The 22,448-nt window shown below is 50.5% G+C and overlaps 1 protein-coding gene across 1 annotated transcript in view; it reads right to left on the reverse strand.

Moving 5' to 3' along the window:
* The window catches only part of CASKIN2 (CASK interacting protein 2), a 66,318-nt gene that overhangs the window by 11,891 nt on the left and 31,979 nt on the right, over nt 1-22,448 (reverse strand). Inside the window, exons 2-5 of the mRNA XM_077833721.1 lie at nt 6,622-6,673; nt 2,706-2,803; nt 2,040-2,185; nt 1,308-1,403 (exon numbers count right to left, since the gene is read on the reverse strand). Coding sequence (XP_077689847.1) covers nt 1,308-1,403; nt 2,040-2,185; nt 2,706-2,803; nt 6,622-6,673 — 392 coding nt within the window. The remainder of the gene's footprint in view (nt 1-1,307; nt 1,404-2,039; nt 2,186-2,705; nt 2,804-6,621; nt 6,674-22,448) is intronic.

Here is a 22,448-nt window from a genome sequence, read left to right on the forward strand (position 1 = left end):
CTGGCTGGGCCCCCTTACAGCAGCGAATGGCAGGGGTGTGTTTCTGTAGGCTTGCTGAGCTCCCACAGGGTGGGGGGAGCCTTCCTGCCCCAGCAATGCAGAGCGACCCGTGCACCTGTCCCAAGCAGCCGAGACAGGAATCCCTCGAGCCCGGCCAGGTTGGAATCCCAGGCCCGCAAACACAGCTGTGCTGAGCCTGCCCCCTCAGCGCCTGTGGAGATTAGGAAGGCTCAGCCCGTCTGGTCGCCACCAGCCTGGACTTAAATGGGAGCAGAGGAAAGATGGGGGTTGCGGAGCAGCATCCCATGCTTGGAGCAGAGGACTCGGGTTCTATCCGGGCTCTGCCACTGGCCCCTCTCTGTAGCTCCATTTTCCCCATGGGTAAAATGGAGCTAATGATACTCTCCTCCCTCAGGGGTGGACATGCTGTTTGTAAATCAGCTTGGGGTGGAAGGAGCTATTGAAGGACAAAGCGCTGGCCGTCACATGGAGCTTCACAGCCACAGCAGGGAGAGAACCTAGATTTTCCTGCCCCAACACATGATGCTAAGGGAGAACCTCCATCAGTGGCTAGCACCACAGGGCCTAGGACAGGGGTCTCAAATACGCGGCCCGCCAAGCTTTAAGGTCCCCCCTCCCCCACAGAGTTATTTCCTGCAGCCGCCAAGCTCCCCTCAACCCTCCCCCACCCACCCCCAGCATGCCGTGTCCCCACTCCTCTGCCTACCTCCAGGCACTTCCCACTGCCAAACAGCTGTTTGGCGGCGCTTAGTGCTTTCCAGGAGGGAGGGGAGAGGAGCAGGGGGGCCACGTGCTCAGGGGAGGAGGCAGAGAAGAGGCAGGGCACGGGTGGGGATTTGGGGAAGGGGTTGGAATAAGGTCAGGGACGGGGCGGAGTTGGGGTGGGGACTTTGGCGAAAGGGCTGGAATGGGGGCGGGGAAAGGGTGGGAAGAGACGGGGCCGCATGGAAGGAGTGGAGTGGGGGCAGGGCCGGGGGCAGCAGGGGTGGGGATGGGGCTTTTGTCCCTTTATATGAAAGAGGTTTCAGTGATGCGGCCCTCGGGCCAATGTACTAGTCCTCATGTGGCCCTCATGGTGATTTGAGTTTGAGATCGCTGGCCTAGGACATGCACCGAGGAGTTCTGATCCCATCCAGCGGAGGGCAGTGGTGCATTAGCCAGTTCCTTGTAGTACTGTTATTGTGAAGGGGAAGAGAGATGAGCCCTAATACAATGCCTCAGTCAGGAACGACTGGGATGGTGTAACAGAGCGGCTCTGCACAGTTTGCAGGCAAGCTGTCCTTTACCTTAAGCCGGCCAAACTCACAGGCCAGGTCCATGGGGGTTTTCTTCGCCTTATTGATGAGACACGGGTTGGACTGGTGCTGGAGCAGCATTTCTGACTGCAGAGGAGTAACGGACATGTAAGGGAGCAATGCAGGAAGGCCGGCGATCATGCTCTATCCAGCAAGCAGCCTCCTGACACCCCCATTAAACTATTCCCCTCTTCCTACGGCTCCTACCTCCACCCCTCCCTCGGACAGGCCCTGTTGAGACAGCAGCCTAAGGTGTGCTCTCCGGTGCCTGTGAAGAGCACCCTGTCCCCTTCTGAAAGGCCTGCTCCCTTTCCCCACTTCCACAGCCCCCTGGCCGCATCTCCCCTCCCAGGCAGGACTGCTGGGCTGAGCCCCCTCCAGGGTTAGACCAGGCAGAGGCGGTTTGTGGGAAAGTGGCACGAGGGCCTTCCCAAAGAGATTGTCCATCCCGCACGAGCCTGGAGGAAGCAGTCACGCCAGGAGCGGAGTCTGGGTCTCTTGTGGGGCAAGAGGATCACAGGCCGAAGCCTGGAGGCAGCCCAATGCTACATCACCGCTAAGTGACCCGATGTCATCACACTGCCAACCAGCTGGCACAGGGGATAGGCCCGTGGAAATCTGAGTGAGGGGCACCAGGAGATTCGGGACCGGGCACACGTGCCTCTGAGGGCACCTGGGCTCCCACAGCCTCCGTCACCTCTCTCCCCAGGCTCCCTTACTCACCACCTCGTAGTGCCCGTACTGCGCAGACAGATGCAGGGGGATCTGCCCATCCTGTGACGCCATGTTGACCGAGGCGGCTGCCCGCAGCAGCAGGTGGACCGGCTCCACCCTCCCCTGCCAGGCAGCATAGTGCAGCGGGCGCATCCCTGCAGAGAAGCAAGGTCAGGAGGAGGCCGAGAGGGGCCGGCTCTCAGCACGACATCGACACTAGCGATGTAGGAGCCCCAGGGTGGCAGCTGGAAGGAACTAGGCCTCATGAAGCTGAGCTCCCCATGGGGGTGCCTGAAGAACGAGCACCATGCTGACCCCTTCTGAGGCTCCAGATCAGCCCCCCAGCTCAAAGTGAATGGAGCTCCCTGGGGTGAGGAGCTGGAGATGACTCTATGGCTGCCTTCTCCCAACCACACTCACTACAGCAAAAGAAAGGTCAAAGCAGGGCCTGCTGCAGGCGCTTTGCCCCATGGGAGGGGTCACAGGTGCACTGCTCCCTCAGGATGGGGGCAGGCAGAGGGCACCTCCACCTTACACAGGCAGACGGGTTCTCCTCAGTCACTTGGAGTGAGGGGGAAGTGGTAGGCTGGCAGAGACACTGCCCCCTCCTGGATGTAAGGGGGAGCAGCAGGGAGGGTGGGTGGAGCCCCAGTTTGAGGTGAGCCAGCTGCTTACCATTGCTGTCCTTTATGTCGACAGTGGCCTGTGCCTCCAGCAGCAGGGAGATGAGCTCCAGGCTCCCACCCAGGGCTGCATGGTGCAGTGCTGAGAACCTGAGAACAGCAAAAGACAAGGGTCTCAGAAGCAGCCAACTCCATGGCTCCATGCACTCGAAGCCCAGCCCTGCATGGGGGCAAAGGTGGCCATTTCTCTCCTCTCCAAATCAAAAGCATCTAGAGCCGATTTCCCACTGCCCCTGCATTTTCCTGTTCCAGGAGGCTGGTCTCAGTCTAGGCTGCTCCACAGCTCAGGCATTCCCACAGTTCCTGGCCATATGGCTGCTAGAACAGGGGCAAACCCCAGTTCTCTGTCAGTCTCCACTCATTACATACACCAGGTCCCTGGTGTAAAGCCATTGAGTTCAGCAGAGCTCTGCAACGGAGGAGTTTGGCATGACATAGCTGGCAGGACTCTTCCCCCCACAATCATCTCACACGGGCTCCTGTAGACCTGGTGGTTGTCCCATGAGACCCCAAAGCAAACTAGCACCAGACATTTGAGGGAGACATGCTGATACCTGGCAGCTTGATACATGGTTGGTGACACCAGCCAGGCCTTGCTCTCTTACTCCACCACCTCTCCTGCTGCTGTCTGTGGACAGTTTAGACCAACACCCATAGCACACAGCTCCTGAGAGGAGATGCAGCTTCTCCACAAGGCCAGAACACCCTCTGCCAAATGCCTTGAGTTAGAGGAGACTGACCTGATCCTATATATCGAACTATATCCTGCCCCCCTCACATTTTCTGCTGGAAAAGCTCTCCCAGTCCAAAGCAATCCAAGCAGTGCTTTCTCTCTCCACCCTCCCCATCTGTTTCTATTTACAGCTCTCCAGTGTGACCAGCCTGACCTGGTCCCTCTCTCACTAAACTCCCAGCAATCCCCCACCCTGGGAAGCACCTGCTTCCAAATCCCTGTCTCTGAGGCATTCTCAGCCAGAGCACCCCTTCTGCGTAGCACACTGGCAGAGGTCCTGCTGCTGTGCTCAAACTCTGTTGGTTTCCAGTCAGCCCTGACACTGAGCCTTGGGCAAGTTGCCTCTCTGAGTCTCAGTTTTTCTGGCAGCAAAATAGGGAGAAAACAGCTCCTTGCATCCCAAGGGTTCACAGCCCTTTTCAAGGGACCTGTGAAGGAAGAGGTCTATGTGCAGTACATGCTGTCATCGTCTTATTGTGGGAGCGCCCCTTACCCTTACTCTGCCCTCTACAGGGGGAGGGAGGGAAGGAACAAGCAAGGCTGGGGCAATTAGAAGAGTCCACCTGGGGCCAGCTCTGCTCTCTGGGCAGCAGCAGGACAAGCAGGCAGAAAACCCAGCACTTGAGGGGTTTGGCCAGGGGACAGGTTTTCCAGGCGATTCTCAGGCATTGTGTGTGTGTGTGTCCCACTCCCCTCCTGGCCTAACCCCTCCTCCTGCTCTGGCCCTGACTGTTGCAGTCTCACTGCCAGCATGGATGGCTCTCCCCCTGTCAGACGCCCATGGCAGAGTGTGTGAGGCCAGCTAGAATGAATGAGCCCTGTGTTCCAGGGCTGTGAAAGAGGCCTGTTTGTCTAGAGCGCTCTCTCCTTCCCCTGTGCTCCCCCTGCTCCGGGCTGCTTCATTCATGTGAAGGGCTGCGTCTGACCAAGGGAGGCTCAGTGCCCACAGGGAGCAGCATGGGAATTCAGAGCTCAGTCAGGCTTTGCTCCCTTCACGCTCTGGGGCTGGCACGGAACTTTCCCCTGCCACGTTCAAAGAGTGGGCGAGCTCACTTGGGGCGGCCCCATGCACCACAGGAGCTTGTGTGCATCCCATCCCAAAGCTACTCCCGCAGCAGGTCAGCCCAGGAGCCCCGCTAGTCCACGATCACAGCAGGAGCTGCTTCAGATGAAGGGGCAAGAAACTCTGGGGTAACCTGCCCACGGGGAAGCTCCTTCCTTACCCCAGGCACATGCGGTACGTCTACACAGCCCGCAGCAGCAAGCCTCCTAGCCTGGTTCATGCTAGCTCTCAACAGAGCTGTACAGACAGCGCTTTGAAGTTGCGGCTCAAGCTGACACTCAGGCTCAGCAGCTCACCGTCCCTAGGCTCCAGAGCCTGAGCCAAAACTTCAAAGCACTGTCTGCACACCACTAGTGTGAGCCCCGCTGCCTGAATCTGTTGACCCGGGCTGAGAGGCTCAGTGTCACGGACTGTGCAGACATAACTGTGGTGGCTGGCTCATTCCAGGAACAGGAGGGGTTAGATCCCCTAACATTCTGAAATACCCCCTCGGGTCACTGCACGTTCTCATTATCCATAGGAATGTCTCAGAGGGAACAGGGCCCAGAGAGAGCAGCGTGCCCTGAGACCCAGGACCACAGTGGTTTGATGACTTGGCTAGGAGACGCTAGCTGTGGAATCCAAAGAAATGGGTTCTAGTCCTGGCTTGGACACTCACATTTGCTGAGCTCTAAGCAACTTTCACTCGTAATCAGAGTCCAGACAGGCCACGCCATGCAGGGCTAACTTAGCGACCTAGTGAATGGGCACATCTCTGCAGGTGTATCCTGACCACAGCAGGCCCCCACTGGAGCTTCACTGTTCACTGCTTAACAATCGAGTGATCAGTCCATCTCATTGATGTCCAAATCGAAACCTTTGTCTCCATTTAAAAGGAAGGAAGGAAGGAAGGAGGAAGACGAAACTCAAAAACCTGGGAAATTCCAAAGTCAACACAACTTTGTTTCAAAAACCAGCTTAAGGTTGCTAAATAAACCCTCACTTCCCCCAACATTTACAAACCCCAAGCAAGGAAGTGTATAGTCAAGGATGTCATAAACCTTACACTGCTCTCCTAGCAGAACACACACACTCTTCTTATCAAATCTGATGCAACGCACGACTCATCATACCATCTCCACCTTCTCTCTGACCCAAAAGAAATACGATTCTTTCATCAGCAATTTGAAAACAATCACACAAAACCCTTCTGGAGAAGGGAACATTCCTCTGTACATTCATAATGGGTCTGACACAGATTGATCAGCCTCGCATACATCTTTATCAAAAAATCAATAACTTATCATTTCTTGTTACACTTTTCCTATTCATCTATATCATTCTCAAGAAACAGCCATCCTAAATACTTTACCAAAAAATCCTAGTGGTCAATCAATAAACATTCTAACTGACAATGTTTCCCATTTAACAGAGTCCCTTAAAAGAAAACCTGTAGGTACCGAAATAAAGTAACAAATATAATATATAAAAAACTGTCACCAATCTATGGGTCAGAATTAAGGTGGGGATGAAATATCTTTACACTTGATAAGAATAATGTAACATTTGTGGTTTTCTTAACTCAGTATCATTTTTGAGAAGTACTTGGATTTCGTAAGTGCTGAGATAGGCAGGTATGTTGTGGTTTAGCAATCTCAGCTGGTCTTTTAAGAGATTTTGGAGAGGGGGTGGAATAAAAATAAAGGGTCAGGCTAGAGAGTAATTTCCAAGGGAGCCTATAGAACGCAGGCGAGGAGAAAGGGAATGGGCACAGCACTGGGAATTAACACTCCTCCTGATGGGCTGCGGTGCCAGTTCTCCCAGGCTCAATGAGTGGCTTTTACCCCAAGTGCTCTGCTCCAGGCAGGCACCATACTGTGCCCATCTCTGGTCCTGGAAGGTTGTCCAAAGCAGGGAGGAGGTTTTAACAAGCTGGAGAATACATAGAATGGGCATTTCTGGTCAGTAACGCAAGAGGACACACTACATCAAACCCATCAACTGTCCTGTTACTGTTAAACCAACCCTAAACCAGCAGCCAAGAACAGTCAGGGATGCTAGCGGCCCAGAGGCACCACCGGCTCATGCCAACGTATTACGGAGACTGAATGAGAAGGTTCGGGAAACACTCACCCGTCCGCGTCCTGGTAATTCACATTCATTCGCTTGGCTGATCCCAGGAGCTCTGTAGAGAGAAGAGTAGACAGTCAATGTAGAACTCCCACAACCACTACTCATTGCATGATAAATGCAGGCTGCATGGGAGACCTCGTCCCACTGGAGCAGGAGAGAGGGCCTAACAAAGCATCAGCTGAGACAGGGATCACACGTGCAGCCCTCTGATGAGACTCTCTGGGAAAACTCAGGTCTTTGGGAGAACATGTCCACAGCTGGGGTGCAGCTAGCATTTTGTACACACGCTGCCTGACCCATTTGTTAACCCTGCCACCTTTGCACCGTCAGATCAATGATACAGCAAGCGCGGTTAGACAGAGGGATATAGAAAGAGGTCAATGACTGGTCTGAAGAGTTAAAAGAACCCGCTAGTAGCCTGAGGAAATACCCCACCTTGTCAGGGTTCCCCAGAGACACCACAGTCCCTGCCTAGCCTGTATCCTAGAGAGAACACTGAGAAGCTAGGCTGAATTTTTACCTTTTCAGTTGACCAAAGCAGAGCAATCACATGCCGAGCTTGCCCTACAGGCCCCACTCTGGTCACTGCCTGATCCTCAATTTTTTTCCGTAGCAACCTACCTGTGCCTGCAGGACAATGCTTAATTTCTCTCTCTAGTTGCTCCCTACGGACCATCCGTGGCTGCAGGAAGGGATGGATATAAGCCCCCAAATCCCCTCATTCTCTCAGACTGTGGCAGACCCCATGGTCCTGTGAGAAATTTAAGACTCTCCTGCAAATTGGGTTCAGCCTTCCCCTTTGGCCAGGGATTTCCTGGGCCCCAACTCTGGCTCTGGGGTGGCCACCCTGCCCCACGCTCCTGGCTCCTGTTTGCGCACAGGACCACATCCAGCAGCCCTTTCTAGAGCATCCTGTGTGTGGACAGGACAGAGCTTGCCTGTCCCTCAACCCGTCGGTACTGACCTCCCTTCGAGCAAGCCACCGCCTGACCCATCCCTTTGTCTTCTCCTTTCACTCCAGCTTCTTCTGCATTGACCTGCACGTACACAACCTGGCTCTAGCCACGCAGTCCTTTCTTCCTCCATTCCCTCTGCCACCACTGCTCAACACATCCCATCTCCAGCATCTCCACAGCCCCTCAAGCTCCCGTTACATAGAGCGGGAGCAGCAGGATCTATCCTGTCGCTTTCACCCAACGGGATGGCCCTCTGTTCAGTTCCCCTCTGGGGACGCTCCATTTATAGAGTCAGCTGCCTGGAAAGTGCCGAGCTAGGAGGTTTTGCTTCCACCCCTGAGCTTCTTACCCGCTCCTCACTGCCAAGGAATGGCCCACGGACCAGATGGTTGGCATTTTACTACTAGGGCAGAGGCTGAGGTCACAGGTCGTGAATGTAGAACTGTATTGTCTCCCACATTCCCTTAATCTAGCCCAGCCCCATGGAGAATCTGGGGTGTGGAGAACTATATAAAGGAAGAGGACCCCTGCCCTTCATCACACAGTTGATGAATTAAGCCCTCAACTCTCTCCACTGATTAATTCAAATTAATTCTTTCCTCCTACATGGGGTATTTTATTCTCATCTGGGGGTTTGAAAACATTAAAATCTCTGGAATTTATGTGCTAAATAAGAATGAAAAGAAGAGATTTTTCAGTGGTTAAAGGGGTGTGTGTGTGTGTGTGTGTGTAGAATCAATCATTTCTAGACCAATTTTTGCCCATTGCGTTCCCTTGCAATTGGGTGTTAGCTTGGTCACTCGCTGCACCATGCCACTTCCCTGACGGTCCATTTCCCTTTCAAAGTGGCCATATATCCAAGCCCCATGCCAGTGTTTTAGATTTCACTGAGATTTCTGTGTTGATCCATATGGGAAATTTGGGCCCTAAAAGAGCCACACTCAATTTAGGGTGGAATAATTAGCCAAAGCATGGATAGAATTTGCTGGGTCAATCATGCATTGCTGGAGAGAGCACCTCCTCCCTTGAAATTCCTGACATCTGTGCCAGCCTCCCTGTATTTCTTCCTCCTGTTGACTCTCCATCTCTTTTGATTTTTCTTCTTCTCCCTCTCACAGCTTCTCTGTAAAATGTATATGGAAGATGCCATATGAAATAAATATGTTCTGTATGGCAGGAAAGATGACCCTCGCTAGGGGAACAAGAGAGGGACTCATTTACTTATGCAAATTATAATGAAAAGGAAACCAAGTAATTGCAGTTTTCTTTGTGTTAATTCTTGCAGTTTAAAATGTTTTGTAAATAGGTTAATTAATGCAAAATGGTCTTCAAGTCACTGTTTGCAGAGGACTCTGACTAGCGTAACTAGTCCTCACAGCGGAGAAGAGACTGGAGAGGTCTAGATGGAAACCGAATAATTAGCTATTCTAGGGATTTTTCATCTTCAAAGCACTAGGAAAACATTAATGCACAGTTCTATGCTGAAGAGCATCTACATAGACATGACATCTCCTTACTCAACGGACCTGCTCCCTGGGGATAGAACTGCTGATAATAAAGAACAAAAATAAGTTTTTACTTTCCTCCCCCCCGCCATTACCCCTGCAGAGCCAGCATAGCTAAGGGTTCAGTTCGTACTTGTGCATCATCACAAGAGCTACTTACTAAATTCCCATCCGCTACACCTGTGCCCCGCCATTGAAGGCTATCAGATTGCACAAGATTCACTGAGGGCATCACTTGGCAAGGGACTTTTTTTTATTGGTGATGATGCATAAGAAAAGAGCTCAGCTTGACTCTCAGATTCCAGGCTGAGTTTGAGACAAAACATGGAACCCCATGATGCCAGTTTTACAGAGTCACTCTCAAGGCAAATTGCTCTTTAATGGCACAGAAGAAGCCAGGAAAGCAGCAAGCTTCTGCAACAAATAGCCCTCATACTGTCTAGCTTAATGTTCTGGAATTGTTCCTACAATGTGGGGGAAGGGGAAAAGGAAAGACTGTTGGGGATTTTAAAAGGGCATGGTCAAAATAAAAATGATAGATATGATAAATAAAAATTCCCTTACCTTTTCTTTTAAATAAACCAAAACCAACATCTTAAATGAGTTAAACAACTTAACATCTGTGCTGATTGGTCCCAAAGAAATGCCCAATCAATCAATCATTTACTTTGCACCATGTATCGTGTTTGCTTACTTTTTGCCCTGTAGGCAGTTTGGGCAGAGGAACTAGGCTGGTCAGTTCCACTTTATGGAGTTTATATCCATCCATTTCAGCTGGTGCTTGACACTAGAAGGGATTTCCTGAGGGGAAAATGCCTGCTAAAGAGATGGGGTCCTTAAGAATTCTAAGAACACGCGATGATTGTTCGCATGCACTCTCAGCAAGACATAATAAGGGGCTCACTCTCGAAAGGCCCAAGCGAGTCTAGGACAGAGCTACAGGGACAGATAATGTGCAGGTAGATACAGCACGGTGACTCTACTTCAAACATTTAGCAGAATAGGTGAGTCAGGAGGTTTTATTTCTTGTTTTTAAAATGGCAGGAGGATTTGGTGTAAGTTAGATGGGAGGCTCTTCCAGGTATGAATGAGACAGCAGATGGAGCTGTGACGAAGTGAGAGAGAGAACACCCCCAGAAAGAAGAAAAAAGAATTATACTCTTTTTACCTCAGCCCCAAACTTTTCAACAAACTCTCTACCGAAAACAATTTCCTCTCAGTCAAGCTGGATGCACTGAGATATCAACAGAGCCCCCCACGCTCTTAAAACAGCAGCCCAGAAGGGATCCCATTCAATCCTGGATCCATGGAGCAGCAGCATTAGCAGATGTGACAGCCCATCCAATATGTTGAGTGCACACTGGAAGCCACTGCCCCTTCCTCACAGAGCACTGCTGTACCTCTCCCTCCACCGACACAAGCAGGAGGATCCTAGGGGCCCTAGTGGACTTGCTTGTGAAGGTTAGCAGCAATCACAGTTCAAACAGCCCCCTGAAATTCCATTACCGAAGCATCGTCAAGGGAAAGTGGCCTGGAGATGCCTGGACTGAAAAGCAGCGCTGTGATGGGGTAAGCTTCTCTCCCCTCCCTCTCTCCCCCTCCCACCCCCCCAGGGATGCAGCTGTCAACATCTGTAAGGCAGAATTCCTGAGACTTAACTCTCGGCACAGAGGAGAATTCCTCAAATTAGTTCTTCATTCCAGAGTGCCAGATAGCTCCTAATCAGGGTACCACACAGGGGGAGGTACTAACAGAGGACTGGCTAGCAGGTGCGGGAGAGAAAAGAAAGAAGTGGTCATAACTTGCACATCTTTAGCACTTTCCATCCAAGGAGATCAAGGCATCTCCCAGACAGTAATGAATTACGGCTCACATCCTTCCTGGGAAGAAGGTGCAGAGTTTACCCCCCATTTTACAGGGCTCAGAAAGGTGAAGTTACTTGCCCTAAATCATACAGAAAGTCGGAGGCATAGCTGGGAACAGAACTTAGGCATTCGGACTCCAAAGCCCCTTGTTGATGAGATGGTGTGACTGACGGAAGAGAGAAAAAGATGGGGGTGGGGAAAGGGGCTGTGAGACAGAGAAGAGACGGGGAGAGAATTCAGTAGAGGGTCAGAGCTTGGAGGGGAAAAGGAACACAGGAAGTCAGCCTAACATTTGAAAGCCATTCTGGCCTCCAGCTGCTCCTCTGCACCATCCACAACCAAGCTGGCCTCCTCTTGAACAGCTGATGCACAAGGACAGCCCCAGGAAACAGGGACCCTATTTATCAGAGCACGCGGCAGGCCAAGATTATTTACATTGGACAGAGGGGTTCCTCTGCCCAGGCCACATAAATCAGCCAGGCTACAGGAGATTTCAATCCCATTTCCAAAAGATTAGTGCTTTCCCACCCAGGGAGTTAAGAAATCCTGGGACAGAGCACAGTGCTTCAGGGAAACTACGGCACTGAAAGATTGGGAAGGAAGAGGCGGTGTGTGTGGGGGAATTCATCACTGCCTGGCACGCACTCTGCACCGCTGATCAAGGCATATCATTGAAACTAAGGCTTCTTGGCACAACAGAGCCAGGAGAGATGGACAACTAAAGCTGTGGGAGCCTACCTGATTTCGTAAAACAACCCTCTCCTCAACACTGTCCCATTACCTAGAGCCCTAATAGGATGCGTGAATCTAACAGCCAAGCAGGATTAGCGTGGGAACGCAGCCCAGACAGGAGAGAACAGTGGGTCAGGGCCCTCCCCGGCGAACCCAATTCTCTAACTAGAAGTCATGGAAGACAACGTTCCCTTAGAGCACTGCCTTTAGTGGTGACAATGTTAGCGCTCAAAGCCTCAAGCTGATAAAGAAGCACTTGCCCAAGATCGCTGCCTCCTGTACAGCCCCAGGAGCGGGACAACCCCGGGCTGAGGGGATACAACACAGCTGGTCTTGTACCAGAATGGATCCCAAATTGACAGTTGGAGATGTCACTGTCACTTACGGAGTGCTGGGTGCTTTGCAGAGATGGCGGCGCAGTCCCTGCCCTGAGACGTGTAGGTGCTATTCCAGGGACTGAGCACAAGCTCAGTCACACACCCATGAAGGGGGACGGCTGCTTTTCAAGGCTTTGTGGAAGAACAGGGAAGGGCCTGAAGCACCAAGTTCTGACCTGGAGCCGTCACGTTCCCCAGCTTGGAGCGTGGAGGTCTTGGCACCGGCCCAGCTCTGGTTCTCAGGAGGGACCTGAAGACAGAGTCAAACACTAAATAGCAGCTCAGGGAAGAGAGGCCTTGATACCAGTTCCTGGGCCGGAAGTTTTGTCATCACATCCTTTCTTTCAAAGGGTTTAACTGGAAACAGCAGAGGAGAGGGGGAGGGGGCAGATTCCCACTCTCCAGAGGTTCGTGCCCCAAACCTGGCCTGGGGCCTCTACTGTAGGGACTGGGTAACAAGGGGTGGAGAACGGGACATTGCCTAAAATCTCCACATCTTTAAACTTTCTCCCTGCGAGAGGCCTGAGACACACAAACAGGACATGGGCACATCCAAGGAGCCTTCTGCACTTGCTATTACAGGGGCAGAGTTTACAGCCACAACTGAGGTACTGAATTTGGGAAATGCACCCCCATCCCACCAAAGCATTGTGCAGTGCTCGGTGTCTGAGGGCAAGCAAACCACCTGCGGGTTTGTGCAGTGGACACACCACCCCCCACCTCTCACCCATCCCCCTCACACCTGTCTCCCATGCCCCCTCCAATACCCCTCTCCTCCCTCCCTCCCACCCCACCCATACACACCTTCCTTCATTCGCCCCACCCAGTTCTCTGCCTGTCTCCCTCCCCATCATCCTGTTTATACTCGTCACAAGCTTGAGGCTCTGAGGAGAAACCCCAAGGCCCAGACTCTGACTTCCCCTCCCGTCTCTGGGGTCCTTATCAGTGCTTGGTCCTACCTCTCCTTTGGCCCATTTCCCCATCGCGCTGAGAGATGCAGGGGCCAGTTCCCACAGCGATATTTTGGAGTGTGTTGGCGGGAGCCACAACGTGGGGTTCTCATGCAGAGCGCTCTCTCACAGCCAGCTATTTGGGAGGTGTGGCACTGGCCTCTGAGACCACAGGACTGGGCAGGCCCCTTACTGGGAAACATCTGCCAAGCTTGTGGGCTACATGCTCTAATGAGCATCCTGCAGTGCCCCTGTGATGTGGTTGCCTGACCTTTCCAAGGGACCTCATGGCCCTCAGTTGCCTGCCTTTGGTTCCCCCAAGCTTGTCATCCAGGGCTGAAAACCCTCCAGGCCAGACTCTCTCTCATGCCGTGTGGCTCCCATCTCCAGCAGAGAACAGGCTCAAGTCCAGGAAAGAAAGCCAGGACAAGAGCCAGTGGGAATCCCAGAGCTGTCGTCTCACCCACCTCTGGGGGGAGACACCTGAAAATTCACTACTCCCCACAGACCTTCCCAAATGTGTTGGGAGGACAAGCGGGACCTGTGCTCCAGCTCTCATGCCAAGAGCACCTGAGGGTGAAATGGAGCAGAGAAAGGGCCAACGGAGGTTAATAATGGATGAGAGAAAGACACGGGGAGAGTCTGAGATAGAATCCGCCCTGTGACAATTGAGATGGATTTTGTGCTGAATTTCACTTGATGCTCAAGGGAACCCCCTCCCCCCTACCAAGGACTTGCTGCAGAGGCACAGGACGGCACCAGAATTTGCCCATCCCCGTCGGTTATTTATACCCATTTTCCTTTGGGGTCACCTTTTGGCCAGGTCACAAGTTCCCTGTGTGCCCCTGAAATCCCAACTCCCCTGCCAGGTCCAGGCCTCCCCCAGTTTCTTTCCCCAGGACTCTACTCTGAGACAAGATTTTCCTTTGCTCTGCCCTAGCTCTGAATCTGTCACAGCTGCTGATCCTCGTGTGCCTGCCTTGCCCAGGCAAGACGAGCACTTAGGGGAAGCCAGTAAGCACCCTGATCTCATTTATTGCACAGAGGCAGCCAGGAAGAGAGCTCCAGCCAATAGATATCAAATTTTCGGGCCCACATGCCCATCGAAATGGTGCCCTTTTGAAAGGGAACTCAGCTTTGGCTTGGATTTTCTCAAAGACTTTAAGATGAGATGAGACCATTGTGATCAGCTAGTCCAGTGGTTTTCAACCTGTGGTCGGCAGACTCCTGGGGGTCCGCAGACTATGTCTGAGATTTCCAAAGGGGTCCGGGCCTCCATTCGAAATTTTTTAGGGGTCCGCAAATGAAACAAGATTGAAAACAACTGATGTAGTCTGACTCCCTGCACATCATATGCCGGAAAACCTCACCCACCCACTCCTGTAATAGGCCCATAACCTCTGTCTCAGTTACTGAAGTCCTCAGACCTTGATTTAAAGACTTCAAGTTACAGAGAATCCACTATTTACTCTAGTTCAAACCAGCAAGTGACCGTGCCTCATGCTGCAGAGGAAGGTGAAAACCTGCTTAGGGCTCTGCCAATGTGATCTGGGAGAAAATCCTTTCCTGACACCAAAATGGCCATCAGTTAGATCAGGGGCGGGCAAACTGCCGTGTCTGGCCCATCAGCCATTTTAATCAGGTCCTCAAGCTCCTGCCGAACAGCGGGGTCTGGGGCTTCCCCCGCTCCAACTGGGGAGCGGGGTTAGGGGCTTGCCCCGCTCCGCACAGCTCCTGGAAGCAGCGGCATGTCCTCTCTCCAGCTCCTACGCATAGGGGCAGCCAGGGGGCTCCGTATGCTCCCCCCATCCCAAATGCCACCCCCGCAGCTCCCACTGGTCAGGAACTGCAGCCAATGGGAGCTGCAGGGGTGGCGCCTGTGGACGGGACAATGCACAGAGCCGCCTGGCTGGTGCTGCACCTCTGCGTAGGAGCTGGAGATGGGACATGCTGCTGCTTCCGGGAGCTGCTTGAGATAAGCACTGCCTGGAGCCTGCACCCCTGATCTCCTCCCGCACCCCGCCCTCCGAACCCCTCAGTCCCAGACCAGAGCACCCTCCTGCACCCCCAACCCCTCATCCCCAGCCCCCCCACCCAGCTGGAGCCCTCACCCTGCTCCCCCGCACTCCAACCCCCTGCCCCAGCCCAGAGCTGCCTCTCGCACCCTGAACTCCTCATTTCTGGCCCCACCCCAGAGCCTGCACCCTCAGATGGAGCCCTCACCCCCTCCCACACCCCAACCCCCAATTTTGTGAGCATTCATGGCCCACCATACAATTTCCATACCCAGATGTATCCTCAGGCCAAAAAGTTTGCCCACCCCTCATTTAGATCCTGAGCATGTGGGCAAGACCTATCAGCCAGACACCTGGGAAATAATTCTCTGTACTAACTCAGAGCCCTCCCCATCTAGTATCCAATCACCAGCTGTTGGAGATATTTGATAATAGCAGTCGTGGATGGGCCATATGCCATTGTAGACAATCTCATCATATCACACACACCCACACCCATAAATTCACCAAGATCAATCTTAGAACAAGTTAGGTTTTGTGTCCCTATTACTCCCCTTGGAAGACTGTTCCAGAACATCACTCCTCTGATGGTTTGACCATCTAATTTCAAGGCTAAATTGGTTTTTGGCTAGTTCATATCCATTTGTTTTTATGCCAACATTGGCCATTCACTTAAATAACTCCTCTCCCACCCTGGTGTTTATTCCTCTGATGTATTTACAGAGAGCAATCATATCTCCCCTAGCATTCTTTTCATTAGTCTAAAAAAGCCAAGCTCCTTAAGTCTCCTCTAATAAGGTAGGTTCTCCATTCCTCTGATCATCCTAGTAGCTCTTCACTGCACTTATTCCAGTTTGAATTCATCTTTCTTAAACATGGGAGATCGGAGTTGCATACACTATTCCAGGTGAGGTCTCACCAGTGCATTGTACAGTGGTAATAGCACTTCCTTATTTCTACTGGAAATACCTCGCCTGATGCATCCTAGAATTGCATTAAATCTTTTCCATGGCCGCATCACATTGGGGGCTCATAGTCACCCTGTAATTGACCAATACACCATGTCTTTCTCCTCCTCTGTCATTCCAACTGATAAATCCCCAATTTATAGCAAAAATTCTTGTTGCTAGTCCCTAAGTGACTGACCTAGCACTTTGCACTATTAAATTTCATCCTATTTCTATTACTCCAGTTTCCAAGGTCATCCAAAACTTCTTATATGATATTCCAGTTCTCCTCCATATTGGCAATACCTCCCAGCTAGGTCTCATCCACTGTCCCACTTTTTGTGCTAAGGTCATTAATGAAAATGTTAAACAACATTGGTGCCAAGACCCATTCTTGACAAACTCCACTAGTAACTTCCCTCCAGCCTGACAGTTCACCTTTCAGCATGAGCTGTTGTAATAGTCTATTTAACCAGTTCCTCACCCACTTTTCAAATCTTGTATTAATCCCCATTTTCTGCAATGCAACTGATAAATTCCCATGTGGAACTGTATCTACTGCATTTCCTTTGTCTGGAAAATCAGTTTTCTCAAAGAGAGAGATCAGGCTAGTTTGGCATGATCTACCTTTAGCAAAACCATGTTGTATTTTATCTCAATTACCATTTACTTCTAGGTCTTTAATTAGTCTCTCTTTCAAAATTTGTTCTAAGATCTTTTGAGGTTAAACTAATGGGCTTATAGTTTCCCAGATCATGTTTTTTTTCCTTTCTTACGTATTTGTATGACCCCCCACGTTTACAGAGTCTTTAAAAATTATTGCTATTGGGCTTGCAATGTCAGGTACCAGCTCCTTTAATATTCTTGGATGGAGATTATCCGTGCCCCCTCCTTTGGTCCCATCCCCGTTTGGCTCCCATGTCAGATGTGGTAATTTCTACTTCCATATCCTTGTTCTCATTAGCCACCCTGCCACTGCCCCCAAGCTCCTAATTATCCTTATTAAAACCTGGGGGAAAGTTTTCGTTTAGGTGTTGAGGCATACCTAGAGAATCTTTAATCTCCATCCTGTCCCCAGTGCTCAGCAGTCCCACTTCTTCTTTCCTTGTTTTCTTTTCACTTATGACTAACAAACCTTTTACTATTGGTTTTAATTTTTTTTTTGCCAGGTCCAACTCTGCTTGGCTTTTGGCAGTTCTCACTTCTTCCTTACACACTTCCTGACAGCCAAGAGGTAGCTTTCTTTGCTGATCCATCTCTTCTTGGCCTTCTGCTTTCTCTTAATAACCTCTTTGACATGCTTGTTCATCCAGTTTGGTCTACAACCCTTTCCTACAAATTTTGTCCCCTTGCTTGGGAAGCAGGCTCCAGATAGTTTCTGCACTTTTGACAAATTAATTCCAAACCTCCTCCACATTCAGATCCTTGAGTTCTTCAGTTCAGGCAACTTCCCTAACTAATTCCTTTGATTATTTTATTTTATTTATTTTTTAAATTTACCCTTTTGAAATCACTCACTCTTACATTGGCCTTTTGGCCCCCTTCCAGGGGCTGAATTTCAGACTCCCCCTCCCTCCTGTCTCCCCTAGAAGGACAGAGCAGACAGCTGGGACCGAAATTCTGCAGAGACAGGATAGTCACTGGCTGGCTGCAGGAAGAAGGGGGAAGATGACTACCAACGCTCAGGCATAATTAGCATGATAGGCCCAATCCTGCAGAGTGCTGGCTGTCCTCAACCACCAAGTCACTGCCCTTCCCTGTGCCTGAATTTTCCCACCCAAAAGGGGAGATAACAAGACTCCTCCCTTCCAGGGAGGCTGTGGCACTTTGTCAGCTGATGTTTACAGGGTGCTCTGGAGCTGCCACACCTAGCTGTCTGAGGTTTCCCAAAGGCACCGACTGTCTGTTGTCTCAGGACCATCAGCAAGGCAGTAGGAACGAGCAGGTCTAGGGCTGCAGATTGCTGAAGGGGCAGGGCAGGCACCTCACCCGTGTTCGTGGCAGGCGTGCCAGCATGAACTTTTATTTACCTCCCTCTGGGCGCTTGGCCCCTGGTGCTGGTGCCAAAGACAGGCGTGTCCTCACCTAGCACTCGTGGCGTGGGCGTGACAGACAGCCCATCAGTTGGTGCTGTATGGGCACGCTCAGGGGAGTGAGTCACGCTCCACTCCCGCCACCTGCCCCTAAAAGTTAACCCTTCACTGCCCACTCCAACTCTCTTGGGGTCGCTGGCAGTTCCTCAGGTTTTAAAGGAGACATTTGCTAGCTATTTCTGAAAGGTGGGACTATGAAGGCTTTACACACAGACATGCATCCTCTATCCCTCTCTGCTGGAACATCTGCTTTTGGACTTCGAACTGCGTAGAACTGAACTATTCCAAAGTGCATTTGCAAAGGCTCTGAAATCACGTTTTGCTGCCCCACCCATCAGCCTGTTGTTGATGCCAAACCAACCTCTCTCTTTTTTGTTCACTGGATCTTGATGCCCTTTCCCCTCTCCCCCATTGCATTCTGGGCAAAGTACTGCCTTTTGCCAGGTCCAGCATGGACTTTAGTGAAAGCTAGACATGGCCTCAAAGGGGCAGAAGGCTCTGCAGTTTGGAAACAGTACATTTCTGTGACTGGCATCACAGCCACGGGATCCAAAAATGAAGCATCGCCCCAACTCCCGCTCCATTGTGCCCTAAGGGAGCATGGGTGTGCCTTCCAGATGTTATAAAACTATCAACTACTTTGCTGCCTGACCAACAAGATCTGGAGAGGGGAGAGGAGCTCAGATTAGTGAGCGGGGAGACATTCCAAACAGAGCTGAGCAGGGAAACTGTACGGACAAGGGGAGTTTCACTGAGTTTGCCTAGCGTAACAGATAGAAATGGTTTGGACAACACCAACAGCTCATTCCCCAGCCAGCAGCCACTGTGGAGTAAGTGGGCAGAATGTTAATTCCTACTTTCGAACCAATATCCATCAGGGAAAGACGACCACAGAGTGGCTCATAAATGTTTAACCTCAGGTAGTGAATAACACAGCACACGCGCCCTTGGAAATGAGACCCTTCAGTGAGCCCTCCCCTCTGCCACGTACAAGTGCTGACAAAACAGTCCCTGTTACATCTGAAAAAGGGGGCTCGTCTAGTGCATCCTCTGCCTCCAGCAAATACATCCCATGAAACGTGCTCCTCCATTCGATGAAGTAAAGTAAGTGTGGATGCTCTACTTTGCAGGGAATGAGAGCTAATAACTGATGACATCAAGAAGGTTGAGTTGTTCAATTCCTACTTTGCTATAGGCATCACTAAAAAGGGTTAATGGTGACCAGATACTCAACACAATTAATATTAACAACAAGGGGGAAGGCATGCAAGCCAAAATAGAGAAAGAGCAGGCTAAAGAATACTGAGATAAATTAAATGTATTGAAGTCTGCAGGGCCTGATGAAATTTGTGCTAGGGTACTTAAGCAACTAGCTGAAGCAATTTTGGAATAGTTAGCAATTGTTTTTGAGGACTACTGGAGGACTGGAGAGGTCCCAGAGGACTGGAGAAGGGCAAACATAGGGGGAACAAAGGAGACCAGAGGAATTAGAGACCAGTCAACCTAACTGCGATACCTGGAAAGATATTGGAACAAAAATTATTAACCCATCAATTTGTAGGCACCCGAAGGATAATAGGGTTATAAGGAATAGCCAGCCCAGATTTGTCAAGAACAAATCATACCAAACCAACCTAATTTTCTTCTTTGACAGGGTTACTGGCCTAGTGGATGGGGGGAAGCAGTAGTCATGATATAGCTTGATTTTAGTAAGGCCTTTGACACAGTCCCACGTGACATTCTCATAAGCAAACTAGGAAAATGTGGTCTAGATAATACTATTCTAAGGTGGGTGCACAACTGCTTGAAAGACCATACGCAAAGAATTGTGATCAATGGCTTATTGTCAAAGTGGGAAGGTGTATCTAGTGGGGCCCCACAGCGGCTAGTCCTGGGTCTGATACTACTCAATATTTTCATTAATGACTTGGATTATGGAGTGGAGAGTATGCTTATAAAATTTGCAGATGACACCGGGTTGCAAGCACTTTGGAGGGCGGGATTATAATTCAACATGACCTTGAGAAATTGGAGAATTGGTTTAAAATCAACACAAGAAAATTCAATAAAGACAAGTGCAAAGTACTACACTTAGAAGGGAAAAAAATCAAATGTACAGCTACAAAATGAGGAATAACTGGCTAGGTGGTAGCACTGCTAAAAAGGATCTGGGGGATATAGTGGATCACCTATTGAATAGGAGTCAACAATGTGATGCAGTTGCGAAAAAAGCTAATATTCTGGGGTGTATTCACAGGAGTGTTGTATGTAAGACAAAGGAGGTAACTGTCCTGCTCTACTCACCACTAGAGAGGACTCAGATGGAGTACTGTGTCCAGTTCTGGGTGCCACACTTTAGGAAAAATGTGGAAAAACTGGAGAGAGTTCAGAGGAGAGCAACACAAACGATAAAAGGTTTAGAAAACCTAATTTATGAGGAAAGGTTAAAAAAATTGGGCATGTTTGAGAAAAGACGACTGAGGGGGAAGCTGATAAGTCTTCAAATATGTTAAGGGCTGTTATAAAGAGGACAGTGGTCAATTGCTCTCCAGATCCACTGAAGGTAGGACAAGAAACAGCAAGGGAGATTTAGGTTAGATATTAGGAAAAACCTTCTAAGTATAATGATAGTTGGACTCTGAAATAGGTTTCCAAGGGTGGCTGTGGAATCCCCATTACAGGAGGTTTTTAAGAACGCTTGGACAAACACCTGTCAGGCATGGTCTAAGGTTTATTTGGTCCTGCCACAGGGCAGGGGGCTGCACTTGATGACCTCTCAAGGTCTCTTCCAGCCCAACAATTATGTGATTCTATGACTGTGGACCCTCCCTCACCATGAGTTGCATGAGGTTCACAGTGAAAAAACATGTTCTCCAGCAGCAAGAGGCCCACCTGCATACCAGGTACACCCTGGAAAGCACACCCTTACAGAACAATCCTGTCACATGAGTCCATGACATGGCACCTGTCCCTCTCCCTCCGTCCTAGGACACAGGGTCCCTTAGTGCAGGACACTCCAGGCATCCCAGCACTCGGTACACAAGCATCTCCAGCACAGCTTGTCCCTGTTATTCCTTAGTTGTCCCCCATCTTCATTTGTTTCCCAGGTCCAGTGGTCCCTCCTGCTAGGCTGGGGGAGGGGCCTGTAGAAGTGGGCAGGCTTGTACCTGCCCTCCTCCCAGGATTTCCAATAAGGCCTCACTACAGTGGGATCGTAGTGATTCGTCCAAGGATTTCTGGGTATTAGGGGTCCAAGAATAAATAAATAAATCTCCAGCACAGCTCTTTAGTTGCTGGGCCACAATCCTGTTGCAATGGTAGTTATGAAACGGTTAAAAAGGTGGCGAGGGAAAGAACATGTGCTCTTAGTCTGAGAGTACAAACTACCTGTGCACACGCTCTGGGAAAACAAACAGGGGGAGGCTCCTGATAAGCCAATAAACTGGCTGTATGCGTTAATCATCTTCGATCAGGCAGAAAGACAGCTGCTGGCACTACTTCAGCTACGTGCAGCTTGCCCTGTGGGCAGCCAGCTTAACCCTACCATGCATCGCCTAGCCCGCCTACCTGCGTGGAACAACCCCAGAGGAGGAGTCGTGCCTTGCTTTGGCCTTGGGGCTGGCAGTGACCTCCCTGGCAATATCAGTAATGACTATTTGTTTAGATTACAGGGATCATCTAAGGGTACATTTGCACTGCACGGGAAGGTGTGATTGTAGCACAAACAGGCACACCCAATCTAGTTTTAATCTAGCTAGCACAAGTAACAACAGTAGCGTAGACGTGGTGGCACACTGGCAGGCTTGTATTCCACCTGCTAGCCCATGCTGAAGCCCGCGCTGCCATGCCTATACTATTATTCTTACCCTGGCTAGTTAGATTAAAGCTAGCATGGGTATTCTTACCTTCACTTACAATGTAGGCAACCCTAAGTGGTTTTCATTTACCCAGTCCCCTTCTGAAAGAACAATCCATTACATATCTGTAGCATCTTCCATCCCAAAGCGCTTTATAGACTATGCTGCATGTATCCAGTGTCTTCCACCTGAGGACCTCAGGGCACTTTAACAGCTACGCTTCACAGCTCCCCTATGGGTTAGTTAAAGATTATCCCCATTTGATTAATGGGGAAAAACCTCAGACACAAAGAAATGAAATAACTTGACCAAGACTGCACAGTGAGTCAGTGACAGAGCTGGGAACAAGGATCCAGGTCTCCCAATCCCAGTCGTCTGCTCTAGCCACTAGACTGCACCCCATGTCATTTCAATGATGACTGAAATGCAGCTGCCTCTGAGGAGGAATGTGGCAGCCATTCTATGCCAGTAATGCAACAACTTTTAGGAAAACGAAGGTAGGAATAACTTCCCCAGAGTGAATTTAGGTG

Source organism: Eretmochelys imbricata, chromosome 14 (genome assembly GCF_965152235.1).
Source record: "Eretmochelys imbricata isolate rEreImb1 chromosome 14, rEreImb1.hap1, whole genome shotgun sequence".
NCBI classification, from domain to species: domain Eukaryota; kingdom Metazoa; phylum Chordata; order Testudines; family Cheloniidae; genus Eretmochelys; species Eretmochelys imbricata.